Source organism: Camelus dromedarius, chromosome 12 (genome assembly GCF_036321535.1).
Source record: "Camelus dromedarius isolate mCamDro1 chromosome 12, mCamDro1.pat, whole genome shotgun sequence".
NCBI classification, from domain to species: Eukaryota; Metazoa; Chordata; class Mammalia; order Artiodactyla; family Camelidae; genus Camelus; species Camelus dromedarius.
This window is the reverse complement of record NC_087447.1, coordinates 9,147,870-9,170,934: the sequence shown is the minus strand read 5'-3', so window position 1 is coordinate 9,170,934 and position 23,065 is coordinate 9,147,870. Positions and strand designations below refer to the sequence as shown.

Genomic DNA, 23,065 nt, shown 5'->3' with positions numbered 1-23,065 from the left:
TCCAGCCCCTGTCCCAGCTGCTGCTGGGCTTCTCTGCGCCCTGAGCTGCTACACAGGCATCTCAGACACACAGAAGTCTCCGCCCACTATGGTGCCGCCAGCCACGGTCCTGGAGCCAAGTGATGCTTGTGCCAGTGGGGGCTCGGGCAAGGGCAAGCCATGTAGGGGCAGCAGCGGCCCAATCAGGCAACTTTACAAAAAAGCTCTGGGCCTAGCAGGTAGAACAGTCACAAAGCCCCGTCATTGGTTCTGCAGAAGACACACAAAGTGGTCCCAGGTCAGAGCTTTACGATTTGGCTTTGAGTCAAAGCTCACCACGCTGCGAGCTTGGTTATGAGGCCCTGGGCACAACTGATCAGTGAAGAGTTATTATTCAAATGAATTATTGACGCGCTGTGGCCCTACCAGCCATGAAAGACTCTCTCCGAAGGCATCACGATGATGGAGCAGCAGAGCTCCTTAGAATACCCCTTAGTAAAAACAAGAGGGTGTGGCATACAAATGGCCAACAAGCATATGGAAAGATGCTCAACATTACTAATTATCAGAGAAATGCAAGTCCAAACCACATTGAGACATCACCCCATAGACATTAGGGTGGCTATTATCAATGAACACCAACGGAGAGGGGAGGGCGTAAACTCAGTGGTAAAGTGTGCACCTAGCATGCACGAAGTCTTGAGTTCGATCTGCAGAAACTCCATTAAAAATAAGTAAATATATAAAATAAATCTAATTGCCCCCCAAATTACAAAAAAAAAACCCAAACCCAAAAAACCAAACAACAACGAAACAAATGTTGGCAAGGATCTGGAGATATTGGAACACTTGTACACTGTTGGTGGGATTGTCAGATAGTGTAGCTACTATGGAAAATGCTAGGGAGGTTCCTCACAAAATTAAAAATAGAACTACCATATCATCCAGCAATCCCACCTCAGTATAAATATCCGAAAGAATTGAATGCAGGGACTCAAAGAGGTAGCTGTACTCCCATGTTCATAGCAATATTGTTCACAATAGCTAAGAGGTGGAAGCAACCCAAATGTCCATGAATATAAAGAGATAAACAAAATGTGGTCTCTGCATACAACAGAATATTAATTAGCCCTAAAAGGAAGGAAATCCTGTCCTATGCTACAACACGGATGAACCTTGAAGATATTATGCTGAGTAAAATAAGCCAGTCACCAAAAGACAAATATCGCATGATTCTACTTATATAAAATACCTACAGGAGAGAATGGTGGTTGCCAGGGGTGGAGGGTGGGGACTTGTTTAGGGGTATATAGTTTCAGACTTGCAAGATGAAAAAGTTCTGGAGATCTGGTTCACGTAACACTACTGAACTGTACGCTCAAATCACAATCCAAAATGGTTGAGAGTAACCTTTTTCCTTTTTTTTTTAAATTTATTTTAAAGATAGTAAACTTTGTCTTAATTTTTTGTTTTAACTTTTTAAAAATTTTTTGAGGGGGGAGGTATTAGATTTACTTATTTATTTTTAGAGGTGGTACTGGGGATTGAACCCAGGACCTTGTGTATAGTAAGCATGCCCTCTATCACTTGAGCTATACCCACCCCCCATTTTACTTTATTTTTAAGATGGTAAATTTTATGTCTTTTTAAACCACAAAATGAATGGAAAAAAAAAAAAAAGGGAAGGAGTTAGAAAAGTCATTCAGTCCAATATTCCCAACTCAAAGATGAGAAAGCTGAGGCCCGGAGAGGAAAAACTTGCCCAGGTACACAGCCCTGGCAGGACCAAATCAAGACAGGCTTGACAGATGGTAAAATGTGACACAGCAGTGCAGTGTGTGAGGCCAGTGTGGGGCTGGGCTCAGGCTCAGTGGCTGTGGTTGGTGCTGGCTTCTAAGTGGTGGCCATCTGAGTGGGTTATCTAGAAAATTCACTTAAGAGGAACAGCTCCTGTGTGGCTGTTGTCAGCTAACCTTCCCCTCCCAATTCCAAAAGCGAAAGTCCTGGGGCGCCCCCAACCCAACCCCAGAAGCCTGCAGATCAGGGGTAGGGGCGCTTTCATGGGGTACAATTTGGGCACCAAACCTAGATTAAAATCCAGCTCTGCCATGAGCCTCAGTTTCTACATCTCAGAAAAACAGGGAAGGGCCTAATTCAGCAGTGGTTCTTTTGGGGGGGAGGGGAGGAAATTAGGTTTGTTTGTTTATTCATTATTTATTTACTTTTAGGGGGCAGTAGTGGGGATTGAACCCAGGACCCTGTGCATACTAAGCACGCACTCTGCCGCTTGAGCCATACTCTCCCCTCTGGTTCTTAGAGTCTAGGATGCTGGCCAACACTATGCGCTCTGGAACTGGGCTTGTTCATCCCTATCCTGGGGCCACTGTTTCCTCTTGGTGCCTCAGTCGACTCATCTGCAAAATGGGAGAACTAGTACCTCTGATGGCTGCAGTGAGGATTAAGTGAATTTGTTTATTTAAAGGGCTTGCAACCCAGGACTTCAGGGGCCTGGGCCACCCCAACTTCTTCCACCTGTCACTATTGTCCCTCATTAAGAATCCATGGGGGAGTCAGGGCTACTACAGTCCCTGCCTGTGCTGCTGGCAGACATCACCGGTCATCAATCCTGCCTTCATCCTGTGTGCTCGGCAGCCCTGACACCTTGACTGAGCTCCAGGCTCCTGTTAGACTAGGCAGGGAGATGGGAAGGGGATCTGCTCAAGGTTTTCTGTGAGGCAGCGGCAAAGCCCCCACTCTCCTGACAGCAAGCAGCTCCACATGGAGAGGAAGCCAGGCTCAGCCTCCAGTAACCCAAGCCCTGGGGAACCCTGGGGAGGACTCCAGTGATGCTCCCTACAGAAATCCCTTCAGGATTTGGGTTTAATCCCAAGCACGAGGGTGGGCGAGGAAAGGATTTTGTTTCATTCCTTCAGAGGCCCAAGCCTTGGCCCAAGCCCCAGGGCGCAGGAGTAAAGGCTCGTGGCCACCCCGCCTCTACCAACAAAGCCGTCCTTTATTAAATAGAGATCGCATTACATTCCGTTCAGAGGAGGAAATCAGACGTGGTGAGGGATGTGTCCAGGTTGGCCTTGGACCCTGGTACCGAGTAGGCTGTGAGAGGTGAGGAGGGGCCCGGGGCCTGCCCACCCCACCCCAGTCCTGGGTGCAGGGCGCCCTCTGCCCCTGTTCTCTGGATGGCCATCCACGGCTGTAAACAGGCCAGGGCGTCCACTGTGTTTTACTTTGGGAGATGAGTGCCCCAATCCTTCCAGGAGCGGTGGGGGCAGGACTTCTTCAGCATAGGGCTCGGATGGGGAGGGGAGGGGGAAGGTTGAGAGGGAGGGCAGGAAGAGGGACCCTGCTACATCTTGAGAACATCTGGGGGCAGTTTTCAGGCAGACATAGGATGGAGTAGAAGACAGCCAGGGAGGCCCTGGCAGTCACAACTCTGCGGCCCCGTGGGCACCTGGGACTGCAGGCCTGCTGGGCTTTCTGATGCGGAGGCCTCCTGGGAACGTGGTGAAGGATGGCCACAAGGGGGTGCTGGTGCCCAGGGACTTGGGAACTAGCCTGTCGGATACCCTTGAGATCCAGCCAACAAGGCGCCTGCAGGCAGCAGCTCCTGGGACTGGGGAGGGGGTGCTGGCTGCCCCAGGGGCCCCTCCCAAGGGCTGAGCCTCTCTGTATGGCTCCAAGCTCCTTGGTCTTTGGTACTTTCTTGAAAGTCTCCTAGTGGCTGTAGTACCACTAGGGAAGAGAGGTCACCTCTTGAGGTCCTGTCCAGGGATGGACGTTTGGTGCCAGCTCGGCGCTGCCTCCATGGCCTGGCCATTTGTCCTTCTGTTCAGTTTCTGGCTAAGGGCTGGCTCAAGGACCCTGTCCTGCTGTATGTCTGTCTATCATGGAGTGGGTGTTGGCTCCAGCTCAGAGCCCCACTCCAGGCCTGGGCCATGCCCTAGGCCTCCTGGGGGAAGAAGCCAAGCTTGGCCAGCGACATCTCCTTCCGCAGCCTTGTGATCTCCCAGAACATCGGCTCCGCTGCAGGCAGAGAGAGCGTGGACAGCTCAGTGACCACTCAGGATCACCTCAAGCAGACGGCCTGGCCCCTTTCCCTGGCTTTGGGCAGGGCAGCTAATGGGCACCCTGAGGCTCCCCAGTCTCCCAGGATCGATGACCTTAGTGAGTGGCTGGACCTCTTTGAGGCTCCACTTTGAGGCCTTGCAAACTGTTGAGTGCTGAACACATGGGAGAGATGGAGGTGATGGTCACCCCCAGAGCCTGACGTGGGCATTCATGTACCCACTGCCACACACTTGAGAGGCTGCAAATGCTCTCCAACCCCATCTCCCCGGGCTCTCCAGCGACCCAGAGAGTAGACAGATCCAAAGCGTCAATCAGGGCCCTCAAAGTCCATCCCCTGCTGGCAGAATGGGGCAAGGGGACAATGGGTGGACGGACTCAAGTCAGGCAAGGGTACCAGGGAGGTGGATGAGCCTGTGTTCAGGCGACCACACTGCGAGGGGAGGAGATTCCGTAGGGCCTCGAATGCCAGGCCAGTAACAGGAATGCAGTCCCTACTGGCCCCGGGGCTGGGAAAGGTTTCTGGGCAGGAGAAAGCAGTTGGATCCAGGAACGCGGGGGGTCAGGCTTGTTCTCCTGGTGAGGCAGGGCCCAAGAGGACCGTTCTGCTGTTAGTCTTTCCACAGAACTCAACAACAGGGGTTCACGAGCCCTTTACTAACCCACAACCTTCCCGCTCGCAGAATCCTCATTTCGGACCCGGGCAGCAAAGCTCTGGGGTTGGCCCTGCCGCCGCTGGCCCGCCCCGCCCCTTCCAGGGCACCACCCACCGCCAGCCACCAGGGGGCGCTCACCGTCCTGCCGCACCAGGCCTTGCTGGATGTAGCGGATGTAGGTGAAGAAGTTGCACACAGCAGTTATCTGTGGGCGGAGGGGGCAGGGTGTGATCCGCCGGCCTCATACTTGGGGTTCCCCCGCAAAAAAAAACCAGCGCAGATGAGAGACAGGGCAGAGCGGGAAAACCCACATCAGAGCCAGAGCTGGGCTCTAAAACTGTAATTAACAGCCCCAATACTATCACACCTAATAAAAAAATGATAGCAACAATTAAGCGTAATCAAGTAGTTCAAGTAGGCGTATCCTACGAGGCAGACATGCCCATCATTCCCATGCTGCACGTGGGGAGAACGGGGGCTCCAAGAACGACCTAACAACAACTGTGGAGGTCACAGAACTTGTAAGTGGCCGAGCTGGAAGATGAAACTGGGCAGGCTGCCAAGAATCCACTTCCCTGCTCCCCCACCCCCAACCCTCACCCCAACCAGGGGCCTGCTTGCCCTGGATGCTGGAGGCCTTGGCCAGCCAGGCCTTACCAGGGGCTATCTGTAATGCCAGGAAAGGCAAGAGGATCAGAAGGTGCTCACCTGGCTGCCCTGGAGCCCCTCGCCTGAAGCCCCCAGCCTGGCCATGAAGACTCTCATACCGTGGAAAGAATGCTGTTGGTGCACTGTCCTGGCCACTTCTGCAGGCTGGGGCCCCATCTCCCTGCTGTTCAGAGTGTTGCCCCTCTGTACCCTCTACCCCCACAGGCCTCAGCCAATGACTGACTGACATCTGAGATGTAAAAGGCCAGCCCACCCCAGGGTGGAACCCACTCTGGGCTCCAGTCCCTGTGGATCAGGCTGAGCCAGACTCTAGCTGAGGCCACACCTTCGCCTGTTTCCCTCACCCCATTCTGCTTCTCCCACTCGCCTCCTGAGAATTGCACACAATCTCCATCTTAGGCTCTGCTTCTAGGGAACCCAACCTAAGACAGGGTGGGAGGTGGCTGGCAGCTGTGCCCACAGCTGCTCCTGCTAAATATCCAAGTGCTTTGAGGGAGGGATGTCAAGTGTGTGTGGGCCACAGGCTGGGGAGCGGAGACGGTCAAAGGGTGGGGCGGTGCTTCTGATAGGCCCTCAAACACCCAGGAGCCCTTGCCAGGAGGACAAAGTGGGTCAGAGGCAGGGAGGTTTGAAAGCCAGGTCAGGAGACTGACCCAGCGTGGCCAAAGTGCCACCTGGGAGGGCCGAGGAGGGGCTGCGTGGGGTGCAAGCAGGACAGGAGAAGCTCGCATCTCAGGCCATGGTGATGTGCAGTGGCCAGTGGGCCCCACGGGAGCAGGGGATGACAGGAGTGGCGGGCCTCCCCCCAGTGCTGCTCCTTGGGGACTGAACTCTCTTCTCCCTGTGGATTCCACACTCCGTGGTCTCTTCAGGATGGAGACCACATCCTAAAACTTCACACCCTTCTCATCTACCACCCCAGTTCTGCCCAGCACAGCGTGGACACACAGGCCTGGCAGATAGGACGTTCTAGATGTCATTTTGTTGGCATGGGAATGTCTGGCATGGATCCCCGGTGTTGGTATCAGAAAACACAAAGGGCCAATGGCCATCGAACAAGGCCGTGGGCACAGATGCACAGGGCGGAGGCTGGATTCAGAAAGGGGAGACCTGGGTCTAGGATGAGTTGCCTGGGGCATACCTCTTTCCTTTCTTTTTTGGGGGGAGAGTAATTAGGTTTATTTATTTTAATGGAGGAACTGGGAATTGAACCCAGGACCTTGTGCATGTAAGCACACGCTCTACCATGGAACTACACCCTGCCCCCTCTCCTTTCTAAGGCTCAGACTCCCTGTCTCTAATGGGGGCCCAGCTTGTTGCTGTGGGATTGGCCAGGACATCATGCTGGGCTACCCTGCAGAAGCTTTCAGGACCAGATAAGCTGCCTTTGCTTGTCAGTCTGGTGCCTGATGATGGGGGCCATTTGTCCACTTTAGTCCCAGGAGGCGCCTCTGGGAGGTCAAGGGGAGGAGATGGTTCCTCTAAGAGGGCCCGTCCACACTGTGTCAACTTTGCACCAAGCTTCATTGTTTTCCAAATTTTTGTTTCTTCCAATCATCTTTACTGTCTTTGAAGGGACAGAAGAACGGGGACCACCTCACCCTCATCCCAGCTCAGTAGGTCCCCTGATCCAGCCTGGGTCACTTGGCAGGTGAGGACAGTAGCTGGGATTCCTGGAGGCCCCTCAGCACCCACAGCTGACTGTCAGCTTTATGTGACAGACAAGTCTCAGAACATTCTCCAAAACCTGGGGCCGGACGGAGCTGGAGCCAGAAGTCAGGAGCCTGGAACTTTAACCTGAACTTCCGTGTGGTTCCCTTGGTTAGGTTACTTTAAATGACAGGTGATGGGTGTCATTTTCACGATTACTTTTTAGCCAGCAAGAACATGGCTACCTCAGTCCTTCAACCACAAGGAACTGACTTCTGCCAAGAGCCATGTGAGCTCAGAAGGGGGCCCTGATCGTCAGAAAGGACGCAGCTGCTGACACCCTCATTGCAGCCCATGAGACCCTGGCAAAGGACCTAGCTAAGCTGTGCCTGGACTCTGGATCCAGGGAGACTGAGATAATAAATGAGTGTCACTAAGTTCATGGAAATTTGTTACACAGAAATAGCCAACCAATACACCTGGCTTGGCTGTGTAGCCCAAGTCAATCTCTGCAGCTCTCTGAGCCTGTGCCCTGCCCTACTCTGGAGATAGAGGTTGTGCTCCTAGGCCTGGGGACTGGAGTCTCAGCTCAGGGAGCCCTAAGGAGCCAGGTAATGCCCCCATTGGATGACTCACCCTGGCTCGGGAAGATGGCGAAATGTAGTAGTGGCTCTTGGAGTCCCCAAGCCGGATTCGGTGGCGACAGGCACAGGCCAGCCCACTCAGGGCACATGTACTAGGGGAAAGCAGAGGGGGTTGTGGGGGCTGACTGGGGCTTGCCCATTCAGCTCATGCAGGGAGGATGCGGCAGCCAGGAGGAGGCCATAGAGGGAGAGGCAGGCAGGCAGACTGCAGGATGGGACCTGACATCCTCTCCCCTGGCGTCCCATGGAGTCTGCAGCCAGGCCAAGCGGGAGTAGGGGCAGTCCTGGAAATCCCTGCGAGGGACCTTTAACCAAGCTGGACCCCATCCCTAAGCCCCTCACCTCACCCTTGGTGGGCAGGGGAGCTTGGTCAGCTTCATGCCAGGTGTACCAAAGCTCCACCCTCTGAAGGCCCTGAAAATGCCCCCCTACTTTACTGGGGCCCTCAGACCCAGTCACCCCTTCCCCCAATTAAGCAGGAGTCTGCTCTCTCTTCCACTGAGCCTTTTGCTTTATCTCTACTCTTTATTGTTACAGCCAAGGGCTCCTCAAAAATCCACATCTAGCCCACGATCTTTCCCTGCTGCCTTCTTATTGCCCAGGAAATGGCTATGGAGAATCCCGAGTAAATGAAGGATAAATAGGCTCCTTGGTTGCAGGACTTATCAGAGCCTTTGCTGCCTCCAGGTTCAATGTGTCTCTCTGATTGGACCAGGGAACCTTCTTTTCAGGGAACATTTATCGATGATTTGTGAAATTCTGGTCTAGTGGGTCAAAGCCCCAGCCTTATTCGAGGCCCTTTACACTCTGGCCCCAAACACCCTCTGTGGCCTCAGCCCCAGCTCCTTGCCCACTCACTCAAATGCTCCACCCACCAACCCAGGGGAGTCTCCATTAATACTCTGGCTTCTCATACCTTCACTTATCCCGTTGCCTCTGCCTGAAAGGTCCTTCCCTGCTTGGCAGACTGTTATTCATCCTTCAAAACCCTGCTCAAACGTTCCCCTCAGTGACAAGGCTCCCACCCCAGGACCTCCCTCTCAGGCCAGATCCTGGGCTGCTGAGGGGAAGTGCTCCCCAGTCCCTGCCCTCTCCACACTGTGGCAGTTTCACTTGGCTGCTGGCCCCGCCCAAAGCCAGCTGAGAAGCAGGGAGGACTAGACGCCAGGAATGTCCGGTTATTGGCAGGAGGCAGAGCCAACAACAAATATAACTTACGTGTCAATCGGGGCCCGGAACCCACTGTGGGAGAGAGGGAGTGGGAGAGGGAGGCACGTCAGGGCAGCCGGGAAGGGAGAGACCCTGGCTCCGTGATGAAAGGCAGGAATTTCTACCAAAGATGCCTCCCTGCCCTGCGTGGGGGCAGCCACAGTCCCCACCCAGTGAGGTGCCCTGGCCCACCCACACCAGGCCCCAGCAGGCAGGCCTGAGGCTCAGTCCTCCCAGGCCACCCCCTTGGCGGGGGCCCAAGGCTACGCAGGGGTTTCCCAGGGGCCAGGAAGGGTGCAGAGCTAAGCTTACTTGGTGCGGCCACACTCGACAGCGGCCACCTTCACTGAGGGCAGTGTTTGCGAAGCCACAGGCTCAATGGTGAGCGTGTTGTCCTCCACGGCGGCCCGGACCAGTGCCGAGAGCTGCTCCAGAGCAGGGCGGTGGGTGAGGTGGTGAGAGGCTGGTCCCTGGCTGGGGGGCCGGCCTCCCCTCCCCAGCTGGCCGCCCTCTGCCCGCCTCACCTCCTGCATGGTGAAGTCCAGGCAGGGGCCCACGTCCTCCCGGTACACCCTTTCCAGGAAGGGGCAGGTCTTGTCCAGGGAAGGTGATTCCCTCCAGGCTTGGAACTCTGCAAACAGGGTCGCATCCACCTGTAGGGGAGGGCGAGGGGGGTGGGTGGGGGTTAGGGTGCTGGGGGCCAGCACGGCAGAGACAGGCAGAGCCGAAGGTGGTGGGGAGCCAGGGAGGACGCAGGGCAGGCCCAGTGGGGACCACGCAGGGGAGCCAAGTCCCAAAGAACTCATCTCCTGTCTCTGCACCGAGAATGCAGAATTCAAAGTTGCACTTTCAGGCGTGTTTTCAGTTTCTCGGCACTAGAGAATTACGGACTTGGGTCCGGGGCCTCGTCCTGAAGACCCTCCCCACCTCCTTGAGGAGGAAAAGTTGAAGAGTGACCCCGCAGGGACCCACGGGTACACGCCGGGACCCGCAGCACACACAGGCATGGTACACGGGAGGAAAGACACACGCCCCCCCGGAGCACATGCAGTGAGAGGCTGGGTGGGCGGGAGCGGGGCGGCCCCTCTCTGGAGCCATTACCTGTCGGGAAAAGGAGAGAGAGGTGGCAGAGGTGGGGCCCACAGGCAGCTCACCAGGTGGGAGCTGCCAGGCCGGCTCGTAGGTGAGGTGAACCGCCCTGCTGGGGACCACGCAGAGGAGCAGAGAGAGGAGGGGGGGCAGCCCGGGCTGGACGCACAGGGCAGACAGACAGACAGGTGCACAGAGACAGAAGGAAGGAGATGTTAGTGTCCAGTTGGAAGCTTAGAGCCAGAAGAGGGTTGAAGGCCCCCCCCGTGCCTCCTCCTTGGAAGCTCCGGAGGCCTGGGGCAGGATGGAGCTGGGGGCCACCTTGGCATCAGAGACCCCAGGAAGCTGAGTCCCACTACATCCCTCATGGGTGTTCGCTGGGCGCAGCCCTGAGTGAACTCCTGAGGACCCACAGCCAAGGACATTGCAGCTCATTGTCCAGCCTGGACCAGGCCCCCATGTACCCCACTGAGGGCCAAACACCTCATATCACAAGGAACCTGCCCAAAGGAGCCCTCATAGCCAAAGGACACAGAAGTCCAGAGAGGGTGGGACAGGCTCCTGGTCACACAGCAGGAGTCAGGCAGGTCCCCACTGGGCATCACTGCCCGGCTGACAGTGGGCGCTGTCTCTCTTTCTGGTGTCCACTGTCTGCCCGCAGCCTCTCACCTCTCTGCCCTCCTTGTCCGGGGCCAGGGCGTGTCCTGCAGCAGGACACACAGCAGGGCAGGGGGCGCTGCTGGTGCTCTTATGACGCAAGTGGCCCTTGCGGGGTCCGGCCTTGGTGGGGCTGAGAAGCTGCGGGTGGAGCTCGCGGTTGGGAGAGGCTGGTGTGGACGTGATGACCAGTGTCTTCAAGGCTGTCACCTCTGCCTGCAGCATGTCGATCTGGCCGGAATGAGATGGCTGTAAGTGTTAGCCCAGGGTTGACTCTGCCCTGTCTGCCACCACCTGTCACCCCAGCTCAGGATGGCCCACCCTGACTAGTACCTAACTCTACCTGTTACAGCTTTTGAAGTGGGAGCTGAGATACCCATTTTACAGATCAGGAAGCTGACGCTCAGAAAGAAGACATGGCCTGGCTTAGGTCACTTTGATAGCCAGGACTCTGTTTGATACACGTGTCTGAGAGCTGGTTGGATCTCCCACTGAGTGGCCCCTAGGAGCCAGGAACAGCCCAGCCCACACATTTTACAGATGGGCAAACAGGCTCGGAAAGCTAAAGCTCCTTGCCCAGGCTCATACAGCCAAACTGAGGTTTCTGCTTTGCAAAGGGGACATAGGAGGAGGGAAAAGAAACTACAACGGTTACAAGATCCTCCCAGACCCAGAAAGGGCCCAGAAAGATCTCCTTGGTGCAACAGAAGCACAGCTGGGGTCCCAGGGAGCTGGACTTCCACCCCAGCGGGCTGTGTTCCAGCGGGGTCATTCAGATGCCTCTGTCCCTTCCTTCTGGGCCTTGGTTGGCCCATCCCAACCGGCATCCATCCCCTGGCCAATGGCAGGGCTGGGAGGGGGTCAGGAGCTCTGGGCTGGCCGAGTAGGTAGGAGGGCCTCACCTTGCCCCGCGCCTCCTTCAGCTGCTTTTCTGACGCTGCCTGCTTCATGTTGGCTTCTCGCACCATCTTGTGGGCTTCCTGGGAAGAGGGCAGGCTCCAAGTGAGTGGGGCCATGCTGACAGATGCCCTGCAGACTCCCTCCCCAGCCTGCGCCCAGGCCCCGTACCTCAAACAGGCTGGCCGTCAGCTCCTCCAGCTCCTGTTCCAGCTGCTCCCGCACCTTGGACAGCCGCTCACACTCCTCATCCTTCAGTTTCAGCTCCTGGGGGGCACAGGGGACAGAGCCGTCAGCCCCATGGGGGGACCCCAGGCCTGGCACTGGGGGCACCAGGCCCACTTGACCAGGCCCCATTCCCTGGGGTCATCTTCCGTGGGCCTCTGGAGCTGACTTCCTCCATGGCCCTACAGTTTACCATGTGTTTTCCATTTAGCTTATAGCATGAGGTTGGAGTCAGGACTTCTAAAAGTCGATTAAAAGTCACAGGAAGCACTGGTCTCCCCTTTGTTTGTGCTGCCCTCATGCTCAGCACAGGCCTGGCACGCAAGTGGCCTTGACAGGTGCATGACGTCTCCCCAGGCCGGCCCCTGGCCCCCCACCCCACCCCCAGGCCCCACCTTCTGGGCTTTGTGCAGCTCCTCCTTCAGGAACTCCGAGCCCTTCTCGCGGATCTCCATGGAAGAGCTGCGCAGGCGCGACACGTCCAGCCGGGTAGCCACAGGCCCCTCCTCGCCTTGCACCTCCTCCCCTGCAGGGGTCTCCGCCAGGCCTCCCGGGGACTCCCTGTGGCTTTTGCAGGGGCCCACACTCTTCCAGGGGACTGGGACAGCTTCCAGGGGTGGCGGGTGGCCCTCGTCCGGGTGGGGCTGGCTGCCAGGCAGAGAGCAGATACAGGGTGGGGTCCTAAGGCCTGGAGAGCTGAGCCCAGGGACCAAGCCCAGGCAACACACCTGCCACTCTGGGCCTCAGTCTCCCCATCTGTAAAATAGGCTATCACCAGGGTTGTCACAAGGGCAGAATGACCAAGCACAGGGACACCTGGGGGCAAGGACAGGGCTCATTCATCTATGTCAACCACCCGCTCCAGCCCAGGCCCACAGTAGGTGCCCAGCACACAGCAGGTGTTCCTGTTGGTTCGCCCAACAGATACTGTAAATGTATCAATGGTGAGGGCCTGCGTTTCCGCCTCTTTAAAATGGGGAGGATCCAAACGGCCCTACCACAGGGGTCACTGACTAGATCAGAGATGTGCAGAAAGCCTTGGCACACGAGACACTTAAGTGGGAAGTGCCTTCATTGCTACTGTCAGGGTGGACCAGAGAGGAAGGACCAGCGGGGACAGGCAGAGCTCAGGCAGGAAGGTTCTGCAAATGGCCCCGGGGAAGGCAGCCCACTTCCTGCCCTCTGGACCTTGTGGGGAGCAATCCCAGTTCTCCACTGGTCCACCTTGTGACCTCAGGCAAACTCCCCTCTCTCTGAGCCTCAGGACACTCTTCTCCCTGAAGTTGAGGACCCCGGAGGCAGTGCAGGGCGCCCCCCGCCCGTCCACGCTCCCCTCTTCGCAGCAGACCCTGAGGAGTGGGGGAAGGAGAGGGCTGGGCAGTGGTGGTTTGTGCCAAGACAGCACCTCTGGACTCGCTCACTCAGCAAAAGTTGGCGGCTCCTGAGCCAGCAGCTTCTGAGCTGCAGTGGCTGGACTGAAGGTGGGGGGCTGGGCTGCTGATCGAAAGGGGAAGTGGAGGGGAAGGGGCTCAGAGGGGCCCACACAGGAGGGAGGAAAGACAAGGCCAAGGGGTCGTGGAATTCAGAATTGCCAAGAGGAAATGGGAAAGACAGGGCTGCGGTCTGGTCCCTCCTCCCCGTCCTCTGGACCAAGGGACCATCACTTAAGCAGCCCCCTATGTTTTGTGTTTCCCCTTCGGTAACACAAAAGGACCTGGTGCCCAGGGACCCTAGCAATGAACCCATTCCCAGCCCTCCACGTGGCCCAGTCCAGCCACCAACCCAGCCTGCCCTCTGCTGGAACTAGCCGAGTGTGGTCTTGGGTTCCTCGGGCTGGGTCCTGCCCAGCAGGGACGCAGGCTTTGACGACTAAAATTGGAACACACACCCATCACTGCATCAACAGCATTTATGCTGGACAGGGATCTTTCCTAATACCCTTGTCTGAGGGGTCTTGTTGGCCAGCGGGTCCCTGAGGCTTAAGGGGCTGTGGCAGCGCTGTGGTGGCCCCAGGCTGAGTCTGCACCCAGGGGACTCCCAGGTGCTCTGCTCATGTTATCTCACTTAAAACTCTCAGCCGAGGAGGGGAGGGGATAGCTCAGTGGCAGACGTGTGCTTAGCATGCATGAGGTCCTGGGTTCAGTCCCCAGTACCTCCATTAAAAAAAAAAAAAAAGAAATCTGATTACCCCTCAAAACAAACAAACAAACAAAAGCTGCACTTGTGGTATTGTCTCCATTCTACAGATGAGAGAGGTGATGGGACTTGCCCAGGGTCACACAGCTGGTCAGCAGCAGTGCTAGGAATGGTGGCCAGGTCGTCAGCCCAGGCTCCCAAAGCTCCCCAGCTACAGCGGACCGGTGGGCGGTGGGCAGTGGGTGGGCGGTGGCATCGTGCATCTTCCTCTGGATCAAGGGCCACTGGGTCCAGGGGTACCCAGGAGGCTCTTCCTGAGCTGCGCAGGGAAATCTGACCCAATTCCAGCCTGAACTGGCTTCTCAGCCTCTGCTCAGGCCCAGAAACTGCCCCCGAGAAAGGAGGCCAGGGCTGGCGGCAGGGGGGCTGTGGCTGAGCACACAGGCCAGTCGGGCAAGGATGGGTCCATGCCAGGCTCCGACCCTTGGTACCTGCGAGCCCCTGGGAAGGTTACTGAAATTCTCTCAGCCTGCCTCCCCATCTGTGGGTTGGGGGTAAAACCTGCAGGAAGCGCACTAAGAATGGAACTGAGTCACTGGACAAGGCACGGGGAGAACAGTGGACTGTCTGCAGCTATGTTTGGCAGGGACCCCCACTACCCCGCCCCCCATCACGTCTGCCCAGGCTCTGGATCCTGCAGCTAAAACTGTGGGCCCTCAGGAGGTTCCCCCACTGGAGGCCTGGGGTCCAGTACCATCCCCTCAGTGGAGAAGATGGCCAAAGTAGTCATTCAGGCTTGGTGGGGTCAGACCCCACGTCGGCTCTGCCCACTACGATAGAATTGAGCAACAAGTATAGGCCAAGGGCAGGGGGTGACTTCCAGGGACAGCAAAGGGCACAAGGCAGGATCCCAGGTCTCAGATCCCCAGCCCCATGGCAAGGACCACCACAGCCATCACCTGCATCCCCTGCCTAGGGGAACAAGGCAGCCAGACACCTCCCGCGAATAATAAGCTTCGTCCACCGGTGTGGGCTTGGCCTCTGGCCACAGTGAAGGACACACACTCTCCTGCTGGTCCCCAGGGCATGGGCTGGGGGTGTGGCCAGACAGCTCCCATCATTTTCCCAACAGGTTCTCATTTCAACCCACTGCTAGGGGGATGGGGCCCAATTTTGCAGCCAGAGGAAACTGTCCCAGGGAGGCCTGAGACAGAGTCCCAGTGATACCTTCCCCTTCTCCCTCCTCGTCCCCCTCTCCCCGGTGGAAAAGCCCAATGTATAAATCCTCATGGCAAAAAGCATGGATGGCTGGGGAGTCACTAACAGCCCAATGCCTGGGCCGGGGGTGCACAAGCAGGAGGGAAAGAAGGGCCCACTCTGCACTGGGAGGGAAGCTGGAATCTGTAGACCCTCCTGCTTACACTCTGGGCCATAAGGCCAGCTCCTGTGACTCAAATTTCAGAAGTAGAGGAGACCCCAGGCCCCTTGGGTCCAGCCAACTCAGAATCCATTATCTTCTACATACTTTAGAGGCCCAAAATCCTGGGCGTGAACGTCTATGGTGGAGGGAGTTCACTCTTTGGGCACGCATGAGCTATCAAGTTCTTCTCTGCTATGCCTACTCCCTCGGCCCCTAGTCCAGGTCCACAGTGCTCTGCTCAAACCTTCTCAGTCCCCATTCCCCACAGAAACAGAGTCCAACATCCAGGATATGCCACTACGGAGGGGTCTGCTCAGCGGCAGGAGATAGTAAGAGTCAAGGTCGGGTAGATGGGGGCAGCCAACATCCCCATCCCGAAGCCGGCTCCCCTGCCTAGAGCCCAGGGCAGTTCACACAGGAAAGGCGCTGCGGGGTCACTTCCCCAGGAAACACACAAGGGCTGGGGGAAAGCAGCAACCCCCAGGCCCTTTCTCAGAGGGCCCCTGGGGCTTTTGTTCCCATCTACGAAACATGGCAACATGAGGGCCACCTCTGGGTTCAGTGGTCCCCAGTCACCCAGCAACCCCCACTGGACGAGGAGGGCCTGCCCGGAGGCCACACCCAGGGCCAGAAGGGCCCAAATCCGGTCCTGTGAACCTTCCTCCAGCTTTGGCCCAGCCAGCCTGCCATGCCCTGAACCTCTCCCTCTCTGCCCACCAGTGCCCAGGTCACCTCCTTGAGTTAAAGATGCCTCCTGTGTGCTAACAGACATGACGGCCTCATTACTCAAGCAGGGGGAGGAGCCAGCATGGGATACTCTGAAAACCAGGGGAGAGAAAGGAATCAGGGCTCACACTGGGACCCTCACCTTCTGCCTCGGGCCGCAGAGCCCAGGCTCCAGGGCAGCTGAAGCTTGCTTGTCTGGTCTGCAGGAACCCCGACCTGGGCCCAGCTCCGGGACAGTGCCGCAGCGCAGGGGCCGGGTTCAGAATCACACTCACACACTTACAGGCAGCCCAGTAAGCCCTGAGAGCCCTGAGGCTGAAGCCCAGTGACTCTTGTCCAGGGGCCAGCGGGGTCCCAGGAAAGGTTTCCTGTGTTGGTTCCCTGACCGACCCGCAAACCCAGCCAAGCTCAGCCCACAGAGAGTGGCCAAGTCCTCAGCTCCAGACCCACAAACATCAGATTCCCGAGCTCCCACTCCCATCTGTGCCAGCCCCCCACTCCACAGATGTCATCACGCGTGCACCTCATTACACTGCGACAAGGAGAGGCTCTCTCCAACCCGGTTTGAATGAAGAGGCGCCCGAGGTTCAGAGAGGGGTGGCGATCTGGCGAACACACAATGAGGAAGTGGCAGGGTGGGACCTGAACCCAGAAACCAGGCTCTAGTGTCATGTGAACTGTCACCCAGAAGAGTCAGGACAGGAGGAAAGGGGATGAATGGTGGTTTCAGAGAAGTGAGGCAGGACGCAGATGGAGGTTTGAGGAAGTTTGAGGCAGTGTGGGAACGGTGGTGGTGGTGGGGTTCCACCCACGGCTGCTGTTCTAGCTGGGTAGGCTCTGGGCTGGGAGGGGATAGGCAGAGGGGAAACACAGAGAAAGACTTGGCGGGGGAATCATGGGACGACCAGGGGCTGGAGAGGGGGACAAGACAAAATGGCAGTAGTTAAGATAACTACAAACCAAGAACAAGGTGAATGAGAACAGTAGTGCCCGTGAGTGGAATGAGGAACTGGGAAGGGGTCTTTCAGGGAAGAGAAGGGGGTGGCTGAAGCATTTGGGAAGTGGCAGCCCACAGGGAGCAGCTGCAGCCCGAGCCTGGATGAGGGGATGGGTGACAGAGGAGCTGAGGGTTCCAGAAGAATGGACAATGGTGTTGTCCAGGGAAGTGAGTCGAGTAGGACCCCCGGGGTAGGAGAGGGTGCGTCTGGACCACTCCAGGAAGGGTAGGTGTGTGCACGGGAGGCTGGAGCAGCAGCAGTGCCTTGTTCCTACAAGGAACACGGAGCAGGAGGGAGGAGGAGGCCAGGAACAGCCTCGGGATGGTTGGAACCCTTGAAGCAGGTGGGCCAGGCCAAGCCTCTCCCTGCCACAGACCCAGGCCCGCCAGCCCAGCCTCTGCCCTGATGAGGAAGGGAAGCCAGCCCTGCCTCCACCGGGAGCCAGCCCAAGGCCCAGAGCCTTAAGGTGACTTTCTCAAGATCACACAGCCTATCTGTAGCCCTGGAGCTCCCCAGCACCATGCCTGCAGCAACGACACAGTCCCCCATCCCTAGGAGGTTAGGGTGGTCTCTCTCATTCCCAGGCCATCCAACAGTCTGTCCCTGCCTAGAGACAGGCATGATCTGACAGACAGGGAAACAGACTGGGGGCTACACCAATGTCATCTGGCCACCAAGTGGCAGAAAACTAGCCCAGAACCCAAACTCTGGCCTCTGAGGACCAAGTCGCAAGTGCCCAGCACTGTGTGAGCAACAGAAGTACCCAAATTGCCCACCCCATCACCTTGGAGCTGGCTTGGTGCCCCAGACTATGGACATGGGATGCTGTGGGGGATGGGAAGGGAGCAGCCTGCTTTGTGGGGAGGCGTCTCTGGATTCAGAGTTCAGGGCCCACACTCAAGGAGTCCCCATGAAGCAGGTCCACCTGAGCTCCTGAAAAGTCCTGCCGCTGCCTCCCACCCCAGGGGAGCAGCCCTTGGTCTAGAGCCAAGAAGCCGAGCTGGCACCTTGACCCAGCCACTAACAGAGCAGTCATCCAAGAATCCTATCTCAGGCATCTTCCACATGAGGAAACCAAGCCCTAGAGTCATGAGAGGCTTAGCCAGGGTTACCGACTGCTCAGCCAGATTCCTCCCAGTCTAGGAGGACGGATCCCAAGGATACACTTGCCCAAAGTTATCACAGCAGCTCTGTCTGCTACCTGGGCAAGTGTGACCCCGAGCAGCGTCCCTCCCAGCTGCTGCTGGAGTCTGGGTGAGCTCCTAGGACAGAGTCCCCCAGTGGGTGCTGGCAGCTTGGCCCCTGATCCTTCAATCCCTGCCTCCAACAATATTCAAGTGAGAGGTCCATAAAAAGGCAGTGCTCAAGGTAACCCCCAAACTCTACCTCTTGTTCCCCAGGTGCCCAGCTCCTCACTCTGCCCCTCGTGCCTTCCATCTGCACGTATGAAGCATCCACTACGTGCTCTGCACCTGGCTAGGTCCTGGAGGATCCAAATCTACCTCCAGGAAGTGAGCCATATTGAGGATTGAGTTGGGTTCGACTTGGCAGCCTGATCCATCCAGAAAGGTCCTGGGACTTTTTGATCCCTTCTTTAAAGTCAGCACCCGTCTACCAGCAGCCCCCAGACTTGTCTGTCTGGCCCTGGCCTGGGTGCCTCCAGGAAAGGACAATCTCTGGGCCTGGATCACTTCCCCACCACAATCCACACATGTCACCTAGAGGCCCAGAGAAGTGAGGCTGTACTCTAAAGATCACACAGGTGGCTGAGTTTTGCCTGGGTGTACCCAACACAAGGGGTCACCAGCTTCCTCCCCCAGCTCCTCAAAGACAATTAACCTCAGGCAGGATCGCCTTAACCTCTCCGGATGTCACCAATCCAACTCAACCACTTTCTCCCTAAACTCAGTCTCCTTCCCCCAGGGCACAATTCCAAAGAATCCAGGCTCCACTTAACTCTCTCCTTTTAAGTGTCTAGGGCTTCTTCACGCCTCACCCCTACCAGGAGCCCACTCTCCCAGCAGCCCCTGCTGGGGATGACTTTCCATGCCTCCCTTAGCATCTCAGCTCATGCTTTGCTTGGTGCCATGGAGTAAGGCGGATTCAGCCTGTATCGGAACTCTCCAGCCCGCCAGCCTCCCCACTGGGGTGTCCCTCACTCTCCAGCTGTGGCTGAGAAGGAGCCCTGTCCTGGGACCTCCCATCTGGCCCAGTTCTTTACAGGAATACATATAACCCACTTCCACTCTGGCCACATCTCCTCTAGGACCTGATCTTCCCAGGCCATGGGGAAGAAGTGTTTACCAAACTGCATGAAAAGACCACAGCACATACAGAGAAAGGGTCCCACACCAGGTTGGCCAGGGACTGGGGCCACCCGTGAGAATCAGTGAACAGATATGGGTACTGAAGCCACTAACCCAGGGCCCAGAGTCTGTGTTGCCCCGGTCCAGGCTGCAGGGAAGTCCCACACCACACCTTTGAGCCCAGCAGGCGCCAGGAGCCTTAGATGGAGGTTCACCAACTTGCAAGTGACCTTGGCAGAGACCCAGCCTCCCCCTTCCCAAATGCACTGCTTTTAGAGGGTTCACCCAGCCTGGAGGGGGGGGGGGTTCCCGTTCTCTAGGTGCATAGCAGAGTTATTCCGGCTTGCACTCTACCCCTCCTACCCCAGCTCACTTGCTCTCCGATCAATTAGAAGTTGGCGCTGTCATGGCAGGACGGTCTGCAGCCCACCCTTCGCACTCTCTGCCTCCAGAGAGACCCCCTGACACCTCCATGCGGAGTGTCCTTCCATCTTCAGTTGCGAGTCGCCTTGCCTGTCCTCGTGCTCCAACAGGGCAGGAATAGAGGCGCAGAGCACCTCCCAGTGGGGGTGCACACACTCCCGGGACCCCACCCCCACCCTCCCCGCCGTCCCACCCCGGGAGGCAGCAGCGTCCCGACCCCTCGCGAACCTACCCGCTCCACATCCCGGCGCCTCGGGGCGCCCGGGAGTCGGTTCCACGCGCCGCCGCCGCCGCCGCCGCCGCCGCCGCCGCCGCCGCGATCTCCCCGCGCCGCCCCCGCCGCGTCCCCGCCAGCCGCCGACTCCGCCCAGGCCCGCCGGGCTGCCCCGCCGCCTGTCAGTCCTGCCCGCTGCCTGTCCCTCTGTGCGGCCCCGGCCCGCGCCCCGGCCCCCAAGCCTGCCGCGACCCTGCCCTCGGCCGGTCACGTGGCCGAGGGGTGGCCCGAGGACACGTGCCCAGCCCCGCCCCTCCGGCCACCGACGCCGAGAGCTCGCGCGCGCTCGGAGCCCAGTCCCGCTCCGGCCGCCCTCCCCGGGACAGTGCGACGGCCAGAGTGGGGGAGGAGCCTGTCCCCATCATCCTGCGGCCAGCGCAGCTCCCGGACGCTCCCAGCTGACTCCCCTCCAATCACCCGCCGCGCGGCACAACGCTGCACCCTCCCAGGGCCACCCCTGCCCAAGAACCTACAGTGGCTCTCTGGCTTTCAGCTCCCTGACTCTTAGCGGACTGTCTCTCAAGGCCAGCAGGCATGCTCTCACCCCCTAACCTGGCACTCCTTCCCTGGGCTCCCTGCTCTGTGTCTCTCCTGGCAACATCCTTCCGGATGAGAAGGGGGGCTGACCCCCAAACAAGTTTTCTCTCTCCTCCTCAGGGCTTATCTTGTGGGAGATCCCACCTTTGGCCCCAAGTCTCCAGCACCAGCCTCTCCTCCCAACCAGGGGCCACCCTTCTTGCTCTGAACAGACTCTGCCCATCCCTGCCTTTGCCCACCATCTAGTCTCTGCCAGAATGCGCCCTCCCCACCCCATATACACACCTATTAGGTCCCACGTCTGTAAAACCATTCCTTGGATGCTAGATCACTGGTCTTCCTTGTCCCTCAGCCCCTCTGTCCCTCTGTGACCTCTCCTGAGTCCTGACCATTGACTCAACTTCAGCCTTGGGCTCATCCAGTGAGAGCATAACCCTGCTTCTCTCTTGCCAGAGACCATGACCCCCACCCTCCATATCTAGAGGAGGCCTAGGAGTCTGGGAGCAGGTACTTTCCCTTTCAGGTGCTACTCTCAGATCCAGAGTCGGGACCCCAGGCTTAAGTTTGTCAGATCTTCATCTGGGAACACACATTTCATTCATTTGTGCACGCATTCAACCATCCCTTCTGAGCACAAACTATGGGCCGTCCAAGGACTGGGGGACCCAAAGGGAAACTGCATAGACACAGGCTCTGTACCCCCTGGGGTTCCAGTATGGTGGGGAGATGGGCGGTGGGGGAGATACTCAAGGACCTCCACTTCCAGGGCCACTTCTCAGCCAGGGTGCACCTTACTAAATGAATGATGTCCTTGTTCAAAATAGAGGACAATATTCCTCTCCTTGGGGGACATGGCCCACGCCAAGGTACAGGACTTGGTGAGCGGAGGGCAGACCAGATTTGATGTATTGCTCACATGCTCCCATGGCTGGCACCTTGCTCAGTGAGCAACCTGCACCAGCCCTCTGTGACATCCCTCTCATTCTGCCCAGGCCTCCCATATCCTTCTCTCTGCAGGGCCATTGTTTCCACAACTGTGGTTTCCCAAGGGCAGGGACCAGCTCCTCCTTGGAGCTGTGTTTCTCCACCCACCACAGCCTAGCCTAGGGTCTGGCCCAAAGGAGATGTCATTCTGTATTTGTTGACGAATCCTTCACCAGATAAGTCTTGAGCAACTGCTGTCTTCCTGGACCTTACTCTGTTCACTGTTAGGGGAACCAGGAGGGGATGACACACAAGGAGCTCAGGACAGGACGCTTACCCTCCAAGTCTTCACAAGCCCGGGCAGGAGATAAGACCTGGTCCAAGTCGTGGTAACCCAGACTGGTGGGAGATAAGGGATGGAAGGGGTATCAGCCCAGGGCTACGGGCCCAGAGGAAGAGTCCTCAGCCCGGGAGGACTAGTGGGCTGGAAGGCCCTTGAGTGAGGCTTCAAAAGACAAGTGTGGGGTCACTGTCACCACCCCAATTACCAGCCAAAAATATCCCATGATCTCTTACCTTGGGCTCTCAAGGCCTCACTAGCTCCTCCCACAGCCCAGTGAGCTCTGCTCCTTAGCTGAAAAGGACGGGCTCAGAGAAGTTAAGAAAACTGCCTGATGCCACACAGCCAGGGATGGTGGGGCTGAGACCCCTTACACCGGTTTTCTGAAAAGACAGCCCAGAAACCAAAGAGCTCTGTGGAAATGGCAGTTACATGCAATAAGGGGACCCTACTAGGTTGGGAGGTTGGCAGGTTGGGAGGGAAAAATAAAAGGTGTGTCTTCTGCCTCCAAGCCACTGTCCTCCCCAAACTTCCCCCCTCACCCTGGCCATCCGCAGCCTGGCAGCCCTGGCCACAGACCCATCCAGGACACTGCCAGCTTCAACAACCCAGGCCCTGATTCTGGACTTCAGTCTGTCCTCGATTCACTGTGCGACCCAGGATGAGTGTCTTGCCCTCTCTGAGCCTCAGATTCTACATCTTACAACAACCAAGTTAGACAAGACAATCAGGGCCACCCCTGGTGCTGACCTTGAAGGAGGCTCATGATATCCTCAGAGTTCTATGCCAGTCCACTGTCCAGTGCCCCGCTTCTCATCCCTCCCCCAAGGCCCCTGCAGAGTGATAAGGTTCCTCCTTCCCCTCCGCCTCCCAGGCCACTAGCTCACCTGTCTGTGGCCCAGGGCTGCTCTCCCAAGTGCCCCTCAAGTTCAGGACCCAGACCTGAAGGGGCATAGCGGACAGCCCCTGAGCTCACTGCCAGGAACACGGGACATTTTCCTCGGGCAGGACACTCAGAGCGCTCATTAGCAGCGTCCATGGCTGGTGGGCCAGATCGAGAGTCCCCCTAGAGACTGCCAGGTGGGGAGGTGGCGGGAGCCTTCTCGCCACCCCCAGGCTGAGACTCACAATAACCTTTGCTATCTCCGAGGAGCAGCAGCCTGTGAGGGAGGCGCCTCCCAGACAGACCTCTATCTCCTTAAACCCAGTAATTATTAACTCCCATG

The 23,065-nt window shown here is 57.6% G+C and overlaps 1 protein-coding gene across 5 annotated transcripts; it reads right to left on the bottom strand.

Annotated features, from left to right (window-relative positions):
* Positions 1–2,974: 2,974 nt before the first annotated feature.
* RAB3IL1 (RAB3A interacting protein like 1) lies at positions 2,975–22,987 on the bottom strand. Of its 5 annotated transcripts, none has more exons than XM_010982982.3 (11): positions 22,727–22,986; positions 12,151–12,403; positions 11,702–11,797; positions 11,536–11,613; positions 10,646–10,864; positions 9,412–9,540; positions 9,200–9,312; positions 8,897–8,920; positions 7,671–7,770; positions 4,854–4,920; positions 2,975–4,017 (listed from the first exon to the last, which is right to left on the bottom strand). In XM_010982982.3, exons 1-11 carry the CDS (start codon positions 22,876–22,878, stop codon positions 3,935–3,937), a joined length of 1,314 nt encoding a protein of 437 aa, XP_010981284.1. In that variant the 5' UTR covers positions 22,879–22,986; the 3' UTR covers positions 2,975–3,934. The 5 variants fall into 5 exon arrangements, with proteins under 5 accessions (XP_010981284.1, XP_064348336.1, XP_064348333.1 ...); XM_064492266.1 differs by lacking the exon at positions 22,727–22,986 and adding an exon at positions 19,997–20,108; XM_064492263.1 differs by lacking the exon at positions 22,727–22,986 and adding an exon at positions 16,561–17,365.
* Between the last annotated feature and the right edge of the window lie 78 nt (positions 22,988–23,065).

Excerpts from the sequence above, each read along its gene's own strand:
- RAB3IL1 (XM_010982982.3), bottom strand. The coding sequence starts at position 22,878 with ATGGACGCTGCTAATGAGCGCTCTGAGTGTCCTGCCCGAGGAAAATGT. Across the intron at positions 7,771-8,896 it reads TTCCGGGCCCCGATTGACAC|TACATGTGCCCTGAGTGGGC; the intron begins GTAAGTTATATT and ends GCTTTCCCCTAG. Across the intron at positions 4,921-7,670 it reads CGCCATCTTCCCGAGCCAGG|ATAACTGCTGTGTGCAACTT; the intron begins GTGAGTCATCCA and ends CTCCGCCCACAG.